General features: G+C 47.3%; 1 protein-coding gene across 4 annotated transcripts in view; it reads left to right on the forward strand.

Moving 5' to 3' along the window:
* Nucleotides 1-7,991, forward strand: part of PTGS1 (prostaglandin-endoperoxide synthase 1) — a 19,699-nt gene extending 11,708 nt beyond the window's left edge. For all 4 annotated transcript variants that reach the window (XM_006091131.3, XM_023755966.1, XM_023755967.1 and 1 more), the window contains 4 exons: nt 72-318; nt 2,528-2,814; nt 5,526-5,673; nt 6,906-7,991. In XM_006091131.3, the coding sequence (XP_006091193.3) occupies nt 72-318; nt 2,528-2,814; nt 5,526-5,673; nt 6,906-7,261 (1,038 nt within the window). In that variant the 3' untranslated portion in view covers nt 7,262-7,991. The remainder of the gene's footprint in view (nt 1-71; nt 319-2,527; nt 2,815-5,525; nt 5,674-6,905) is intronic.
* The last annotated feature ends 8,865 nt before the right edge of the window (nt 7,992-16,856 follow it).

Consider the following 16,856-nt stretch of genomic DNA (forward strand, 5'->3'; position numbering starts at 1 on the left):
GAGGGAGTCAGATGTGGTAGGTGCAGGCGCCCTGCCCCGCCCCCAGGTTGCCAGGTGGCCCCATCCTGCAGATGCTGGGCGGAGAGATGTACCCGCCATCGGTGGAAGAGGCGCCTGTGTTGATGCACTACCCAAAGGGCATTCCGCCCAAGAGCCGGATGGCTGTGGGCCAGGAGGTGTTTGGACTGCTTCCCGGGCTCATGCTTTATGCCACGCTCTGGCTGCGCGAACACAACCGCGTGTGTGACCTGCTGAAGGCTGAGCACCCCACCTGGGGAGATGAACAGCTCTTCCAGACTGCCCGCCTCATCCTCATAGGTGAGGACTCCGGACCAGTCCTGTCCTGAAAGGTCATGCCCTCCATTCTGAGAAGCAGGGGGTGGCGGGCTTACTATCTATGAGACTCGGAGCAGGCCCATTCCCCTTTGTGAGCCTCCGTTTCCAAATGTGGACATTGGGGATAATGATGATGGTAAGGACTTGTTGAGATGATGAATGAGAAAGCACTCAACACATAGTAGGCCTTCAGAAAACGGCTGTGATGGTTGATATTAGCTGGGTGGACTCGCAGCCAATTTCATTACCCATCCCAAGTCTCAGTTTCCCAGTGTACTGCACAGAATGACATCCCTGGCCTGTGCAGGGCAAACCCCAGCTCTCTGGCCTTCAGAAATCCTCATGTTTCCTGCCCTGCATGTGTCTGCCTTCCTGGAGTTTGGTAGCTTCTAGATGACTCAGGGACAGGATATTTTTGTGTCTCCTAAGGGGACGAGTCTGCAGCCTAAAATGTCAGATGGCTTCCTGCCTGGGAGCTTGGCCTCTGACACCCCATCCAGATCTTATTTACTCTGAGTCACCAGTAAGCCCCTTTCCTCACCTCTGGGCACCCCTGGGGAGGGCTAGTCCCAATTATAGGGCCTGATTCACTGGAGCCTGGAAGAGCTAGGCAACAGGAATAGATACAGACTAAAGAAGAAGAAGGGCTGGTTCTGAAGTTCCAGCATTGCAGAGACCTTGACCAGAGAGGGCAAGTCTGTGGCTGGAGGCTGCCCAGCATCTCACTGGTGATAGAGCTGTGACCAAAGGTGATAAAGCCGAATATCCAGTGCTTCATTTAACCCTCCCCAAATGCCTCATGCCCCAGATATGATTACTCTTCCTGTGAAAATTAGGATTCAGAGAGGGCAAGTGAATTCTCCCAAGACCACTCAGCAGAAGACTTGAACCAGGTCTGGCTGCCACCAAGGTTTATGCTATTTCCACCACTTCACAGGGGCAGCTCGTTCCTGAGTGGGGAGGGGATGCAAGCCTTAGTCTGATCTTTGGTGAATGTGCGAGTTTGGGGAGGGCATTCTCCCCTCACACCTACACTTGGTGCTGCTGCTCCTCACCTGCGTGTATTGACACTCCCTGTGATGCCAGGCCCTGTGCCAAGCAGTTTAGATGCTTTCATTCTCTACTCCTCCCAACAACCCTATGACCATTACTGTACTGATACTATTATAATACACATTTCGCAGGTAAGGACAGTCAAGTTCAGAGAGATCAGGTAACGGGGCCCAAGCACAAGTGGCTAGAAATGGGGAGGCCAGGATTTGGACCCAGGTCAGCTGATTGCAAATCCAGTGGGTCCAATCAATTTGCTAAAAGCCCGTTTGTCTAATGGCTGATTGGGCAAAATACCCGTTTCTTTTCATAGCTAGGTGACCAGTTTTCATTCTGGTATGGGATGTCCAATTTGTTTCTTCCCTTGCTCTTTGCTTTGTAGCTGGTTTCTGAGGGAGCAGAGGAAAATCTCTGCATAAGAATTGTGATGTGTAAGAACATGTAAGAAATATATTTGGGACGAGATTCACCTTCTGTCCTTAGTGTCACTCTCTTGCTGCTGCAGCTGCTTTTAGGGGTGTTTCTTCCAATCCCCCTCCCCACCCCCCTTACACACACTCTGAGAGCCCTCACTAAGTTGGCCTCCACTTTCCCATCTTTTGTGGCCTCTCCAACTTCTTTTTTTTCTCTTTTAAATATATTTTTATTGATTTCAGAGAGAAAGGGAGAGGGAGAGAGAGTTAGAAACATCAACGATGAGAATCACTGGTCGGCTGCCTCCTGCATGCCCCCTACTGGGGATCGAGCCCTCGACCTGGGCATGTGCCCTGACTAGGAATTGAACCCAGGACTGCTTGGTCCATGGGACAATGCTCAATCCACTGAGCCACCACAGCCAGGCTTCAACTTCTTTAAATGGGCTGGGGGGGGGGGGGTGGTCACCCAGGAGTCACAGAACCAGTTCTCAGACACTTTCTTTGCATGTCCTGGTTAGCTGGGCCATAACTTCCCCTTGGAAGGTAGGAGCTGCCTGAGACAGGAAGTTCCATTTTCACACCCCCTACCCAAAAGACAAGTGTATGTAGCCAAATAAAGCAAAACAACAACAACAGCAATAAAGAAGCGCTAAGCAACCCTGTTTATGAACTGGCCTGCTTCCCAAGTGGGGCTATATCGTGTGCTCTGCTGACCCTGCTCCCAGGGGAGACCATCAAGATCGTCATCGAGGAGTACGTGCAGCAGCTGAGCGGCTACTTCCTGCAGCTCAAGTTCGACCCGGAGCTGCTGTTCAGCGTCCAGTTCCAGTACCAGAACCGCATCGCCTTGGAGTTCAACCATCTCTACCACTGGCACCCGCTCATGCCCGACTCCTTCACGGTGGGCTCCCAGGACTACAGCTATGAGCAGTTCCTGTTCAACACCTCCATACTGGTGGACCATGGGGTGGAGGCCCTGGTGGACGCCTTCTCTCGCCAGAGTGCTGGCCGGGTAAGCCTTGGAGGAGCCGTGGTGAGGGTGGGTGGGCTCTGGGATTCAGCAGACCTGGATCCAAATCCCCGTTTTCTTTTCTGCAGAATGGGGACAGTGCCACTCCTGCAGAGTGGCTGTGAGCATGCCTTCATTCATTCTCTTGTCCTTTCGTCCGTTTGGTGATGCCAGGCATTGCTCCAGCTGCTGGGGACATAGTGGTGACCAAGATCAGTGTGGTTCTTGGATCCTTGTCCTTTTGGTGCTTATACCTTAGAAAGGAACGGTAGTCGTATGACGGCTGACATCATTTGAGCACTACTGCATGTTAGACCCTGTACCAAATGCTTCTCTGGTATGAATTTTTAAAAAAGAGCATGTTAGAAACCACAGTCCACAAAACTCCACAAAGCCCACAGTGCATTGGGACCTCGGAGAGGGGCTCCTGAGCCAGACTTGGGGACTGTGGACGAGGAAGTGTTGTTTGAGCAGAGATCGCTGCACAGGGATTGCCCAGGGAATGGCAGCGATGATTGCATTCCAGATGGAGTGGACAGCATTTATTGCCATTAGGTCAGAAGGCATGGCAATTTGAGGACCAGGAGGACATTCAGGGTATGGTCATATATGTGAAGGTGTCTGCACCTACCAGGTCTTTATTACATCATAGGCCTCTGTTATGGGTTGAATGTTCTCCCTACCAATTCACATGGTGAAAGTCCTCCCCCCTCCCCCCCCAATATCTCTGTCCTAACCCCCAGTGACTGTATTTGGAGATAGGGTCTTTAAAGGGGAAATTAAGATTAAATGAGGGTCATTGTGTGGGCCCTGGTCTGACTGGTGTTCTGATAAGAAGAGATTAGGATATAGACATGCACAGAGGGAAGACATAGAGAGATGATGGCCATCTATGAGCCTCAGAATGAAATCAACCCTGCTGACAACCTTGATGTTGGACTTGTAGCCTCCAGAATTGTGAGGAAATAAGTTTCTGTTGTTTAGGTTGTCCAGTTGGTGGTACTTTGTTATGGCTTCCCTAACAAATGAATACAGCCTTTTGCCCTGGAATTCCTAACCAACTCCCTCCTCAATCTCCTTGTGTCCACACTTGGAAGCTCCCAGGTCCTTTATCTTAGCTCCCCTCATCCTGTTTGTCTCTAATCCTTGTCCCTAAGATGTATCATGAAGTTGTGGCACCGTATGGATTTAAGTTTCCTCCTGGCAATTTGACTGAAATTAGCATATGCTGCCATCAGTGGGCAGCTGCTGGCTGCGTTATGGCCTCTCTTCAGAGACAATAGCTTTTGTGCGTGGCTGCATGGTTTCTGAAGAAATTTTAAGGCATGACCATGATAATGCATGTGAAAGCCCTGTTGTTTTCTGGCACAAGGCAGAAGGGCAATGGAAGTGTGTTGACTCCCAGGATATTAAAGAGAGTATGAGAGCCCTAGCCTGTTTGGCTCAGTGGATAGAGCGTCGGCCTGCGGACTGAAGGGTCCCAAGTTCGATTCTGGCCAAGGGCACATACCTGGGTTGCGGGCTCAATCCCCAGTAGGGGGCATGCAGGAGGCAGCCGATCAATGATTCTCTCTCATCACTGATGTTTCTATCTCTCTCTCCCTCTTCCTTCCTCTCTGAAATCAATAAAGAAATATATTTAAAAAATATAAAGAGAGTGTGAGAAGTGATAAAACAGGTCTTCCCCTGATAATCACCACACATGGCTACCATCTTGGGGTCAGCATGTGACCAACACTGTGCTAACTGCTTTGCATACTTTATCTGGCTTATTTCCAACCATATCAGGTGCATGCTCTTACCTTCCCCGTTTTTGCATAGGAGGGAACTGAGACTTGGGGACTCGCCCAAGGTCCCTGTGTTAGTTTCCTGTAGCTGCAAAAGGACCACAGACGAGGTGGCTTTAAACAGCAGAAATTTATTCTTTACTAGTTCAGGAGGCTAAAAGTCCAAAATGAAGGTGTCAGTGGAGCCATGTTCTCTCTGAAGGTTCCAAGGGAGAACCTGTGCCACGCCTTTCTCTCCGCTCCTGGCAGTTTCCAGCAATTCTTGGTGTTCTTTGGTTTGTAGAAGCATCACTTCAACATGGTGTTCTACCTGTGCCTCTGGTTTTTCTTTTTATCAGGACATCAAATGTTGGATTAGGGCCCACCCCACTAGAGTATGACCTCTAATTACATCTATTTCCACATAAGGTCACCTTCATCAGTTCTGGGGGTTAGGACTTCAACATATCTTTTTGGGGGCACACAATTCAACCACAACAGCCCCACAGTTTGTAAATGGTCAAGCTGAGATCACCACCAGCCTCTGCTAGCTTTGCTCCAACTTGTATGATTTCACCCAAATATGTGTTTCCTCATTCCCATTCAATTATACCTGTTCTACCCAAACAGAACCTTCCTTAATAAGATGTTGGGGTTTCCCACCTAAATTGAGATGGTTGGGGAATGGTGTGGCTGGTGAGTTACTACAGTGGTCCTCCTGGCTCATTCCACAGTTAGAGATGGGGAGGATGGGTAGCTTATCCCTATTGTAGACTCCCAGGGGGTCCTTGAGAAAGCAAGGCAGTGGCAGACCTAGCATCAGGTTCCTGGCATGGTGAGGGCTAGGTTGAGCCATGTCCCAGCTCAGGAAGCACTCCTGACCTGCAGTTCTTTTCCAGGGCAATGTGGCCCAGCTCTCAGACCACGGCTGTATTTGTCTCTTGGCAGATTGGTGGCGGTAGGAACATAGACCACCACATCCTGCACGTGGCCATGGACGTCATCAAGGAATCTCGAGAGCAGCGGCTGCAGCCTTTCAATGAGTACCGCAAGAGGTTTGGCATGAAGCCCTACACCTCTTTCCAGGAGTTCACAGGTGAGAAGCTGCTTCCTGGATACGGTCCACTCCCTCAATCAACTTGTACTGAAGTGTAGGAGACATTGAGGAAGCAGAATGGGCCAATACATGTGGCCAGGACTGTGACTGGGATTACAGGGGTGTGGGATGGCAAATACTCTTCTAGGGGAGAGAAGGGAGCTTTTGAGCTGGGTTTGAAGGATAAATAGGGATATTCTGGGTAAAGAATAGAGGGAACAGCCTTCTAGGTAAAGGAACAGAGAGTACAAAAGCACAGAGGTCATAAAAAACAAGTCTACTATGCAGAATAGTCATAGTTGTGGCTGGACAAGGAGCTTATGTGGGAGTGAGGTAGAGGTAGTGATAGGAGGTTGGGGCCAAATTGTATAGAATCTTGGATTTTGTGCTAAAGATTTTGGGTTTTATTCTGTCTAGTTGATCTTAAATACCCATTTATAGACCAGCTACCTAAGAATCACTTATAAAACTGATTAAAAATACTGAACTCTGGATATCTATTCCAGAGATTCTGATTCAGTAGGCCTGGATGCTCCCCAAGACTGAGTGTGTGCGTGTGTGTGTGTGTGTGTGTGTGTGTGTGTGTGTTATTGCTATTGCTGATCCCCAGCTGTTGGGCAGCCAAGTTTGGAAACCTTTGTCACAGACAATGGGAAACCACTGAAAGGTTTTGACAAGAGTGTAACATGACCTACCCATAGCTGTGTACTAGTGCCTTATGGGAGGGTGGATTTGGACTAGTTACATTATGTCTTTGAACTCCAGTAGAATGCAGGCTCTTAGACCAGGATAAGGCCTTAAAACCTGCCTGTGAAGGAAACAAGATGGGTAGCTTCTCCCTGTTGTAATGATCAGGAAATTAGGGCACAGAGAAGTGAGATGAGTTGCTCAGGGTCACGTGCTGTTTGGTGGTAGACCCTTGACTCCGTACGTAGCAAATTCCTTCCCTAGATGCAGTCCTGGAGAGGGGTCAGTCACCATTTGTCATTCTAGAATACTGAATTCCTGGTTAACCATCCAGAATGTTAAAAGTGGTTCTCATTGGCATGCCTGACAACTGGGTTCCTGTTCGACAACCTAGAATGCCGGAGTTTAGGGCATGTGCTCAATTGCTCAAGCTGTTTTTCTGAAGTCCCTTATTTTCCCCAGAGAAAGGTGGACCTAGGTTTCCTGCCCAGATTAATCTCAATGGATGGCACAGTGATTCTGACCCCAGCTTCTTCCCCTTGTAGGAGAGAAGGAGATGGCAGCTGAATTGGAGGAGCTATATGGAGACATTGATGCCTTGGAGTTCTACCCGGGACTGCTTCTTGAGAAGTGCCATCCAAACTCCATCTTTGGGGAGAGTATGATAGAAATTGGGGCTCCCTTTTCCCTCAAGGGCCTCTTAGGGAATGCCATCTGTTCTCCCGAGTACTGGAAGTCAAGCACATTTGGCGGTGAGATGGGCTTCAACATTGTTAAGACGGCCACACTGAAGAAGCTGGTTTGCCTCAACACCAAGACTTGTCCCTATGTTTCCTTCCACGTACCTGATCCTCTGCAGGATGATGAGCCTGGTGTGGAGCGGCCATCCACAGAGCTCTGAGGGCAGCAGAATTCTGGAGGAGAGGGCCTTTTGCTTGCCTTTCCAGAGTGCCGGGGCCAAGGTGGACCGTCTTAAACATTGGGTTTCTAGTTTGGCATCGAGAATATCGGGGTTGAAATGTAGAATTTTGTGTCTTTCACCCGTTATGTTGAATGTTGTGGTCTTGTTTGTCATTCTAGAATACTGAATTCCTGGTTAACCATCCAGAATGTTAGAAGTGGTTCTCATTGGCATGCCAGAAAACTGGGTTCCTGGTTGCCAGATTTATGGTTGATTTGGAATATAGGCATTCTAAAATTCAGAGTTCCTGATGAAATCATGCAGAAAGTTAGAGGGTTCTTATTTTGCATTCTAGACTTCTGATTGGCGATTCAAAATGTTCCTGGTTGCTGATCCAAAATACTGGTTGGTATGTCAGATCAGTCTTGGTCTTAATGTCTAGATTCTAGACTCTAGAATGTTAATTTTCCTGTTCAGGGAGATATCTACAGAGCAGGAGAATCTAATGTTAACAAGAATGCATTGCCTGAATCTGTGCCTGCATGGAGGGGGCAAAGAGGTGGGTGTTCTTTTGGGGGCCCCAACTTAGATTCTGGTCTGAGGATATAGAAAGAACAGGTAGGCTTTTTTCAGGCCACTGGTCAGAAGCCACCAGAGCTCTGTCTCCATCCAGGTCTTGACTCATGGCAGCTGTTCCCCATGAAGTGAATAAAATTCTTTTTTCCAATTGCCTGTTATGCATCTCTTCTGATCCCATCCCCACAAGCAGAGGCAACAGTGAAATGACCTTTCTCTTAGCCACTAGCCAGATGTGCTCCAGGTTGCAGCATGGGACTTTCCCCTGGGATCCCTGGGGCACATCACTGCCTAGATCTCCCACCATTGATGCTTCATTTACCCCATGAGTTAGGCATCACCTCCTCCAGGCTGTTCTCCTAAAACACTCAACTCCCCAGCTCCCACCGTCTGATGAAAAGTCTCCTCCCTTACAGAGCATACAACAGAGATGAAGGGCAGCTGGGGAGGAGAGTGCTTACAGTTGTACACACTTAATCCTCATAAAGGAGATGGTATAAAAATCCCCCTTTCAAAACGGAGGAAACTGGGACTCAGGGTGGTCACGTGACATGCCCCCACAGGGGCCAGAGCCAGGTTGGGACAGCCATCCAGTTTCTTCTTGCTTCCTGGTTTGACTCAGTTCCAGGCTTAATCTCATCTGTCTGGCTCAGGGTTAAAGGCAGAAGGTGGGGTGCAAGCCTCCCAATTACTTGCGTGCTATTTGTTCCATCACAAATATTTATTTTCTTAACTGCTTACTACATGCCAGTTATTGTCACAGGCTACTGAGTGATGAAGACAGACAAGGCTTCTGCCGGCACGGAGCTCACATTCCAGTGGGAGCAGAGCAGACGATAAATAAGTGCGATTTCCCTTCTAACTCACTCGGCTCTGCCCTCCACTGCTTGACCCCTGAGCACATATACCCTTTCCACAGCCACATAGACCCCCTTAGCCAGCAAAGAGAGGGGAGGTCAGAAGCATAAAGTAAAAGGCTGAGAAAGGTCCTTCATGCTGTGCACTTTGGGCTTTAGGGATCCTGGAGGAGAACAATAGCCCAGAAACAACGGGAGGAACAGGGTCCAAGCTGAGGGTCCCTGGGGCTGGGCCTCCTGTCTTAAGGTCCAGAAAGCCTTTGTTTCTCTTTTGTTGGCTGGAGCTGCCTCCATTCCCCCTGACCCTGTTGAATGCAGAGAATGCAGTCCTTTCCTGCTCCCACAGTTGCTCTGATCTGGAAGGGTCCCTTACGTGCTGGAAAGTGGGCATGAAGTGCTTGTGTCTCATCTCACTTGCCCATATCTATTTCCCCTCTTCTGCTAATACCTTTACCTTGCCTGAGAACCCACCCCTCTTCTTAATTTCAGTCTTGGTGACTCCATCAGTGACCCTCTCCTGGCCAAAGGGTGGGCCTATGAATCAGTCCTGGCCAATCAAACACCCTCTCCTGCGACACTGGCCTTCAGTGGAGGGAGTTGCATGGAGGTTGAGATGACGGACTTTGACTGATGCCCTGTCAGAAAAGCCTGTCCATTCGTTCCTGCTCCCAAGATCACCAGGGAAGCCTGGATTCCTGACCTCAAGACATCAGCGTTTCCTTCCATCCTCCAGGCTGTTCTTTGAATCCTTCTTGCACTGAGATGGGTCAGAGTTGGAGTCTGTTGCTTGCAACCAAACCTTGATGGCTGCTGACTTGGACAGCCAAACCTTGGGCGTAGGTGACAGAGAACTACGATGGCTCTGGGCGGAATTTTCATCAGCGGAGACACAATCAGACCAGTGTTTTAGAAAGCTGGACGACACAGCAGAGCAGGAAGAACTGGAAGCCAGCAGAACAGTGAGGAGGCTGTGGCCAAGGTCCAGCTGAGCGAGGGTAGCAGTGGGGGCCAGGCAAAGGGCTGTGGGATGGGATGGATTTCAGCAACAGTCTCCTCTTAAATGCAGCTGCCTAGATTGAATGGACTTCATTTTGTATGGACAACTGTGTATGAATTTTTTGCAAGTGGAAACTTTGGTCAAATGCACTAGGAAGGCTTCTTCAGCGTGAAAGATCTTCATGCTTGTAATATCAATGCCCATTCCTGGAATTTAGATTTGGTGGTGTGATGATTAGCATTGCTTCATCTTGGCTGGACTACAGTTATTTAATCAAAACCTAATCTAGTGGCTATAAATGTATTTTTCAGACATGTATGGTTAACATCTATAATCAGCTGACTTTAAGAAAAGGAGATTATCATTTATAACTCGAGTCAGCCTTATCTAATAAGCTGAAAAACCCTGAAGAACAAAAACTGAAGGCTTCAGAGAAGAAATTCTGCTTCAAGACTACAGCACCAACTCTGCCTGAGTGTTCAGCCTGCTGACCTGCCCTATGGATTTCAGACTTGCCAACCCTGACGATTAAGTGAGCCAATCCTAAAAATAAAGTCACATATGCATTTGCGCGTGCGCACACACACACGTATTCTATTGGTTCTGTTTCTCTGGAGAAGGTTGGCTGACACAGTACGTCATGACTCATTCAGGGCTGTAAGCACAAACAACAGAACATCCCTCTGCCCATTTAAGCAGGAAGGAATTTATTATAGGATGTTGCATAGCTCCTGGACACACTGGCAGGACCAGAGGATTATGCGCAGAGACTTCCTGCCCAGGAACAGCTGCTATTGCTCCAGGGAGATGCCTCTGCTGCTGCCACCACACACAGGCATGATGGCACCTCCGCTGCCCTTGCTGCCCCTGAAAGCTGGCTGCCTCTATAGCCACCCTGGCCAGAAAATGGTTCTGCATGACGCCTGCTTCCCTATTTTTCTCTACTTGGAATTGAAGTCATTTCTATTTTGCATCTGATTGGCAGAGCCTAGCTCACATGCCTGCACTCCAGCTCCAAGAGAGGTGGGGAAGTGAGTTTTCTGGCTTGCTCCTTTGGGGGAAATTCTCCGCATGTGGGAAGGATGTTCATGGGGCTGGGAAACATGGGTGGCCTAATTCAGCAGATCTGGGTTTTTAGTTCTGTTTTGCGTCTGTGGGCCCATGCCCTGGAACCGCAAAGAACACCACGACAGTGGCATCACAGTTAACCTGGCAACGGCTCAAAATAATTGTAAGCAAAGAACTTCAGAAGTTAAATTGTGGAAGTACAGAATAGCAGTGATGCCAGGACTGTAGTCCACTCTGTAGACACACAGACCACTCTGCTAACAATGTTTGAGAAAAAACGTGTCAACATGTTAGGCATTCTTACAACCCACTTTTCTACTTACACATGCTTTTCTATAAAAATGGCCTTTAAACTAAAATTTATATGAATGACAGTAAGGAATATTAAAACATCAAAGATGGCTTTATAGGGCACTATTAAGGGAATTATAGCGAAACACTCTCACTATCTTACCCATTAATCATGTTTGATTTCCTCCCAGCCTAGGTCGAATAAGTTTTTTGTTCTCAATCTCTATACTTTTGCTGAAAGAACTTTTGAACCATATGTACAACTTCAGGTGTGGTACTTTGAGTTTCAGGACTATGTGGCAGGACACTACTGCAGACTTCTGTGGCAGATCCCCCTGCCACAGAAGCTCAGAAAGAAGACATTTCTATGAGGTCATAAAACCTGTAAATGTCCTTGGAGGACAACATACAACAATGGGCATGTATTTTTACATAAGTATAAACTTAAGTAACCACCAAAGAAATCAAGACATAGAACATTTCCAGCACTCTAGAAGGCTTTTTTTGTATCTCTTCCCTGTCAAAACCCTCCAAAATATAACCATTATCCCGACTGCTATCATGGTTGGTTAGTTTTGCCTGGTTTTGAATTTCGTTTGGATAGAAACACAGTCCACCCTATTATGTGTCTGACTTCTTTTGCTCAACATATTGCTGTGTGTATGAGCATTTTGTCTTCATTGCTGAGTAAATATTTCATGTACACCATAACTGACTTATCTAGTCAACAGTCAATGGGCATTTGCAGTTCCCCCCCATTGTTTAACTATCCTATATCCTATTAATAAAGAGGAACGTGCTAATTGACCCCCATGCCGTTACAAAGATGGTGGCGCCCACAGCCAACAAGGAGGGAATATGCTAATTGACTGCCCCACCCTCAAAGATGGCGGTGCCTACAGCCAATAAGGAGGAAATATGCTAATTGACTGCCATGCCCTCAAAATGGAGGCGCCCATAGCCACAAGATGACCAGCAGGGGAGGGCAGTTGTGGGCGATTAGGCCAGCAGGGGAGGGCAGTTAGGGGTGATCAGGCTGGCAGGCAGAAGCAGTTAGGGACAATCAGGCAGGCAGGCAGGCAGGCAGGTGAATGGTTGGGAACCAGCAGTCCCGAAGAGTGAGAGGGAAGGCCGACTGCGGGTTTAGGTCCGATCCCTAAACCAGCAGTCAGACATCCCCTGAGGGGTCCCAGATTGGAGAGAGTGCAGGCTGGGCTGAGGGACACCCCCCCACCCCCAGTGCATGAATTTCATGCACTGGGCCTCTAGTACTAATAATATGCAAATAGACGAGGAACAACCGAACAACTGAACAACTGGTCACTATGATATGCGCTGACCACCAGGGGGCGTGTGCGGAACATGGTGGGTGTTGGCCACAGCAGGATGGTGGAGCAGGTGAGCAGGGGTGCCAGACCAAGGCAGGGTGTCAGTCGCTGTCATCAGGGTGAGCCTCTGGTGGTTACTGAAAATTCTTTGCTCCCATGAGCCACCATCCTGCCTGGCGCTTACATCCGCTGCAGATGCTAGAGCCGCCACTTGCACCCACTACCAGTGCCTGGCACCGGTCCTGATCACTCAGCGCCATCAATAGGTGGGAGCAGCGGCTGCTGGCCCTGATCACCCCTGAGAGCTTCTCCACCTCCCTCTGCTCCTGAGGGGAGATTGGGGCAACAGTGTGTGGGAGCAGCGGCAGCAGGAGCGGGGGCTGCCAGCAGACAGGGGACTGGGCTGCAGTTGGAGGTGTTGGGCGGGGCGTGGAGGATGGGCCTACTGCAGCCTTGTGGCCCACAGTTCCTTTCAAGGCGCATGAATTCATGGACTGGGCCCCTAGTTATGAATAAAGCTGCCTATTTGGCAGGTTTTAACCCTTATAACAAGGGCTCTATTTAACATGTCATCTTATATACACATTTATTATGGGAAATGGTTCCTGTTCTCCATTCAAAATCCCCTGCTGTGTCTTCTCGTGCTCTCTGACCTGATGGAAATAGAAAATGAGTTCACAACTCTGACATGCACCATTAAATAAGGGATAGGGGACATGCATTTATTAAGAGCCTACTCTGTGGGCTGTGCTTTATCTGCCTACTTCATGAACTCATACGAACAGCCCTATGAGTAGCTTTTGCTGCTTCACAAAGGAGAAAGTGGAGGTGCTGAAAAATTAGGTGACTTGCCCAGAGTCCTTTGGCTACACGAAGTGGTAGGAGAGAGCAGAGAAAGTCCAACATGTGGCCAATTTCCACCATGTGCCCCACTCAAGACCCCAGAAGCCAAACAAATCCCAGCAGGGATGGCGGAATGGAGGGTGGAGGGTGTGGTGATATGGTGCGCATGGTTGATGTTAATACACTTCCAGATGAATCTGTAAGGAGCTTCACATGGAGACTTCTGCACTGTAATGTGCTGTCTTCTGGTCATTCTTTTCCTCTTTAGGTGAGTGACACCTTCTTTCCTCTTCCATGACTCACTGTTTCCAGGCTTGCTGTCTTTCCTCTGATCTGTGACTTGCACTCCGCAGACCACGATGATGTTCAGTGAGAAGTGGTTCCCTGAAGTCGGAAAAGCTGTTCCCATTTATCTCCCCATCTGCTTCTGACTTCCCTTCTCTGGCTCCCCGCTAGCCACATCAGTGAAGCTCCAACCCCAAGCTCCCCCATTGCCACCATAGGGACATCCAAGAGCTGTTCTTGTCTTCGTTCTCAGTTCTTTTCTTAATGAGAGGGACTCAGGACAGAGCCCAGTTTCCACTTCCTCCCCACTTACCCTATAGGGTGGAGAAGGAGTCTGCCATACTTTTTAAATTGTGGTAAAATATACGTAAATTGGAATTCTTCTTGCATTTTGCAGATGAGATGTTGGAAGCTCAGGAAGAAGAGATTTCTGTAAGGTCATAAAACTTGTAAATGTCAGAACCCACAGCCAAGTGCTGTGTCCAACCTGTGCTAAGCAGTCTTTCCTATGCAGACCATGGCTTGGGTCATGGTGCCCCCTCAACTCGTGTTCTTTCCATTCTGAAGGTCAGCAGTCACAAAAACTCCAGTTGGCACATGTTCAAATGACTTATGCTCTATGAATTTTCCTGGATCTGGGATGCTGGGTTGAGGGAAATAGCTTGATGGAAAAATCCCAGGTAGTGTGACCCAAGACACTGTTGGTTGCTGCCACAGATCTTGGGATGGCATGCAGGGCAGCAGAATAAGAAGAAATGGAGTGACTGCAAGTGTGCCCCAGGCTCAGGGGCTCATGCAGGGAAAGGCTCTGACAAGTGCCAGCTGCCCAGTTCTTGCCCAGTGGTCATTCAGGGGTTTCTCTTTAAGAGCTTGCACTCCTGGTTCCCAGGACCACATAGACTGACTTTCCTTGTGATTCAGAAATGAAAGAAGTGATCTCCTTGTCCACAAAAAAGAAAGAGGCATTTATTAGATGTACCAGAAAAGTTACAATATGGCATGTAATCAGGGCAATGATTTTCTGGCCTTCATTTGGTTAAGGAAAATCTGTTTTTGGATAACTCATCCTATATAATACCAAACATATTAAAATGCATCCACATGCCCCACTTCATATAATTTACATATATGTCAAGGCGGGTATTAGTTGACTAGTTAACGCATTGCATTTTGTAGACATTTCACTAAACATTTATAATTTTAATTTTATCAATTTATTTTAGTACTAGAGGCCTGGTGCACGAAATTCATGCATGGGGGGTATCCCTCAGCCTGGCTTGCACCCTCTCCAAAATGGGACCCCTCAGGGGATGTCCGACTTCCGGTTTAGGCCTGATCCAGGATCGGGCTTAACTGGCAGTCAGACATCACTCTCACAATATGGGACTGCTGGCTCCTAACCGCTCACCTGCCTGCCTGCCTGATTGCCCCTAACCGCCCCGCTGCCAGCCTGATTGACGCCTAACTGCTCCCCTGCCGGCCCAATCACCCACAACTGCCCTCCCCTGCTGGCCTGGTCGCCCCCAACTGCCTTACCCTGCTGGCCCGATCGTCCCCAGCTGCCTTCCCCTGCTGGCCGGATTGCCCCCAACTGCCCTCCCCTGCCAGCCATCTTGTGGTGGCCATCTTGTGGCAACCATCTTGTGGAGGCCATCTTGTGACAATGTCACGCGAGAGTGTTGTGCAAGGGCATGATGCTACCTAGGCTTTTATTATATAGGATTTCAGACAATACATTATTTCTTCTACGTCTCAAGTAATTCCAAAAGCCTTTGAAAAGCTCAGTGACCATCAGGCAATGTATCTGTGGGTTTATTGAATAACCTGGCTTTGTGGCCTCTATGGGTGACCATGCATCATCATTGTTGAGGAACCTTCTTCTCCTTGGTCTAAATCTGACCATCCTTCTATTGCAGCCAGACAAGAGATCAGAGGTGAGTTCTCTGCTGGTTTGAAAAAATATGGATATAGGTTCCTCAATTAAGTGTCTCCAATGAAATACTTTTACATACCCTGATTTATAAATATAGCTGAACTGTATGTGCCATTCAGAATGGCAGTTGTATCTTATGCATTAGCTGGTATGGACATTTATAATTGCTGAGAAAGTAGGGCATCTCAACACTGAAGTGATGGTAAGCAGTGTAAAAGTTTGCAAAGTATACGAGTACCTGTGGGCATAACCTTGCCAGTGGAAGATCAGGGATAGAAAATCACCTGTAATTACTATTCTGACTTCTAACACCATAGATTAGCTTGTTCCTCCACCCCCTTCACTTATTTAATGTATTCCCATTTTTAAAAATTGAGATATAATTTGATGTACAACATTATATTAGTTTCAGGTGTACAACATAACGACATAATGATTCAATATTTGTATTTATTGTGAAAATCTTATTCTCAAACTGCATATGAATAATTTGTACATTTTGTTTCTGGCTTCCTCTGCTCAATGTAATGTCTTGTCAGATTACCCATGGTTTTGTGTTTATCAATAGTTTGTTCCTTTTTAATCTGGGTAGCTTTCTATTCTGTAAATATACAGACATTTGTTTATCCTTTTACTTGCTGATGGACATTTGGATTATTTCTAGTTTTGGCTACTATGAATACAACTATTATGAACATTTGATACAAGTCTTTTCTGGATATATGTCTTCATTTCTCTTAGATAAATATTTGGAGTAGAATATCTGGATCATATGGTAAGTGTATACTTAACTTTACAAGAAACTGCTAAAGTTAAAAAGAAGGAACTCCTACCATTTGCAACATCATGGATGGAACTGGAGAGCATTATGCTAAGTGAAACAAGCCAGTCAATGAAGGAAAAATACCACATGATCTCACTCATTCATGGATAATAAAGACCATTACAAACTTTTGAACAATAATAGATACAGAGGCAGAGCTGCCTCAAACTGATTGTCAAACTGCAGTGGGAAGGCCAGAGAGAGTTGGGGGGCAGAAGGGAGGGGAGTAAGAGATCAACCGAAGGACTTGTATGCATGCATATAAGCATAACTAATGGACATAAGACACTGGGGGGTAAGGGAGGGTAGGGGTTTGTCAAGGGCGGGGGGGGGGAGAGAAGGACACATATGTAATACCGTTTGTAATACTTATTATAGTATTTTTTAAAGAATAAAAAAAATAAAAAATAATAAAAAAAATGAAGAAAAGCTAAAGGAGTTTATCACCACCAAACCAGTATTATATGAAATGTTGAAAGGTATTCTTTTAAGAGAGGAAGAAGAAAAAGGTAAATATAAAAATTATGAACAACAAATACACATCTATCAACAAGTGAATCTAAAAATCAAGCGAATAAATAATCTGATGAACAG

Source organism: Myotis lucifugus, unplaced genomic scaffold (genome assembly GCF_000147115.1).
Source record: "Myotis lucifugus unplaced genomic scaffold, Myoluc2.0 scaffold_87, whole genome shotgun sequence".
Taxonomy (NCBI): domain Eukaryota; kingdom Metazoa; phylum Chordata; class Mammalia; order Chiroptera; family Vespertilionidae; genus Myotis; species Myotis lucifugus.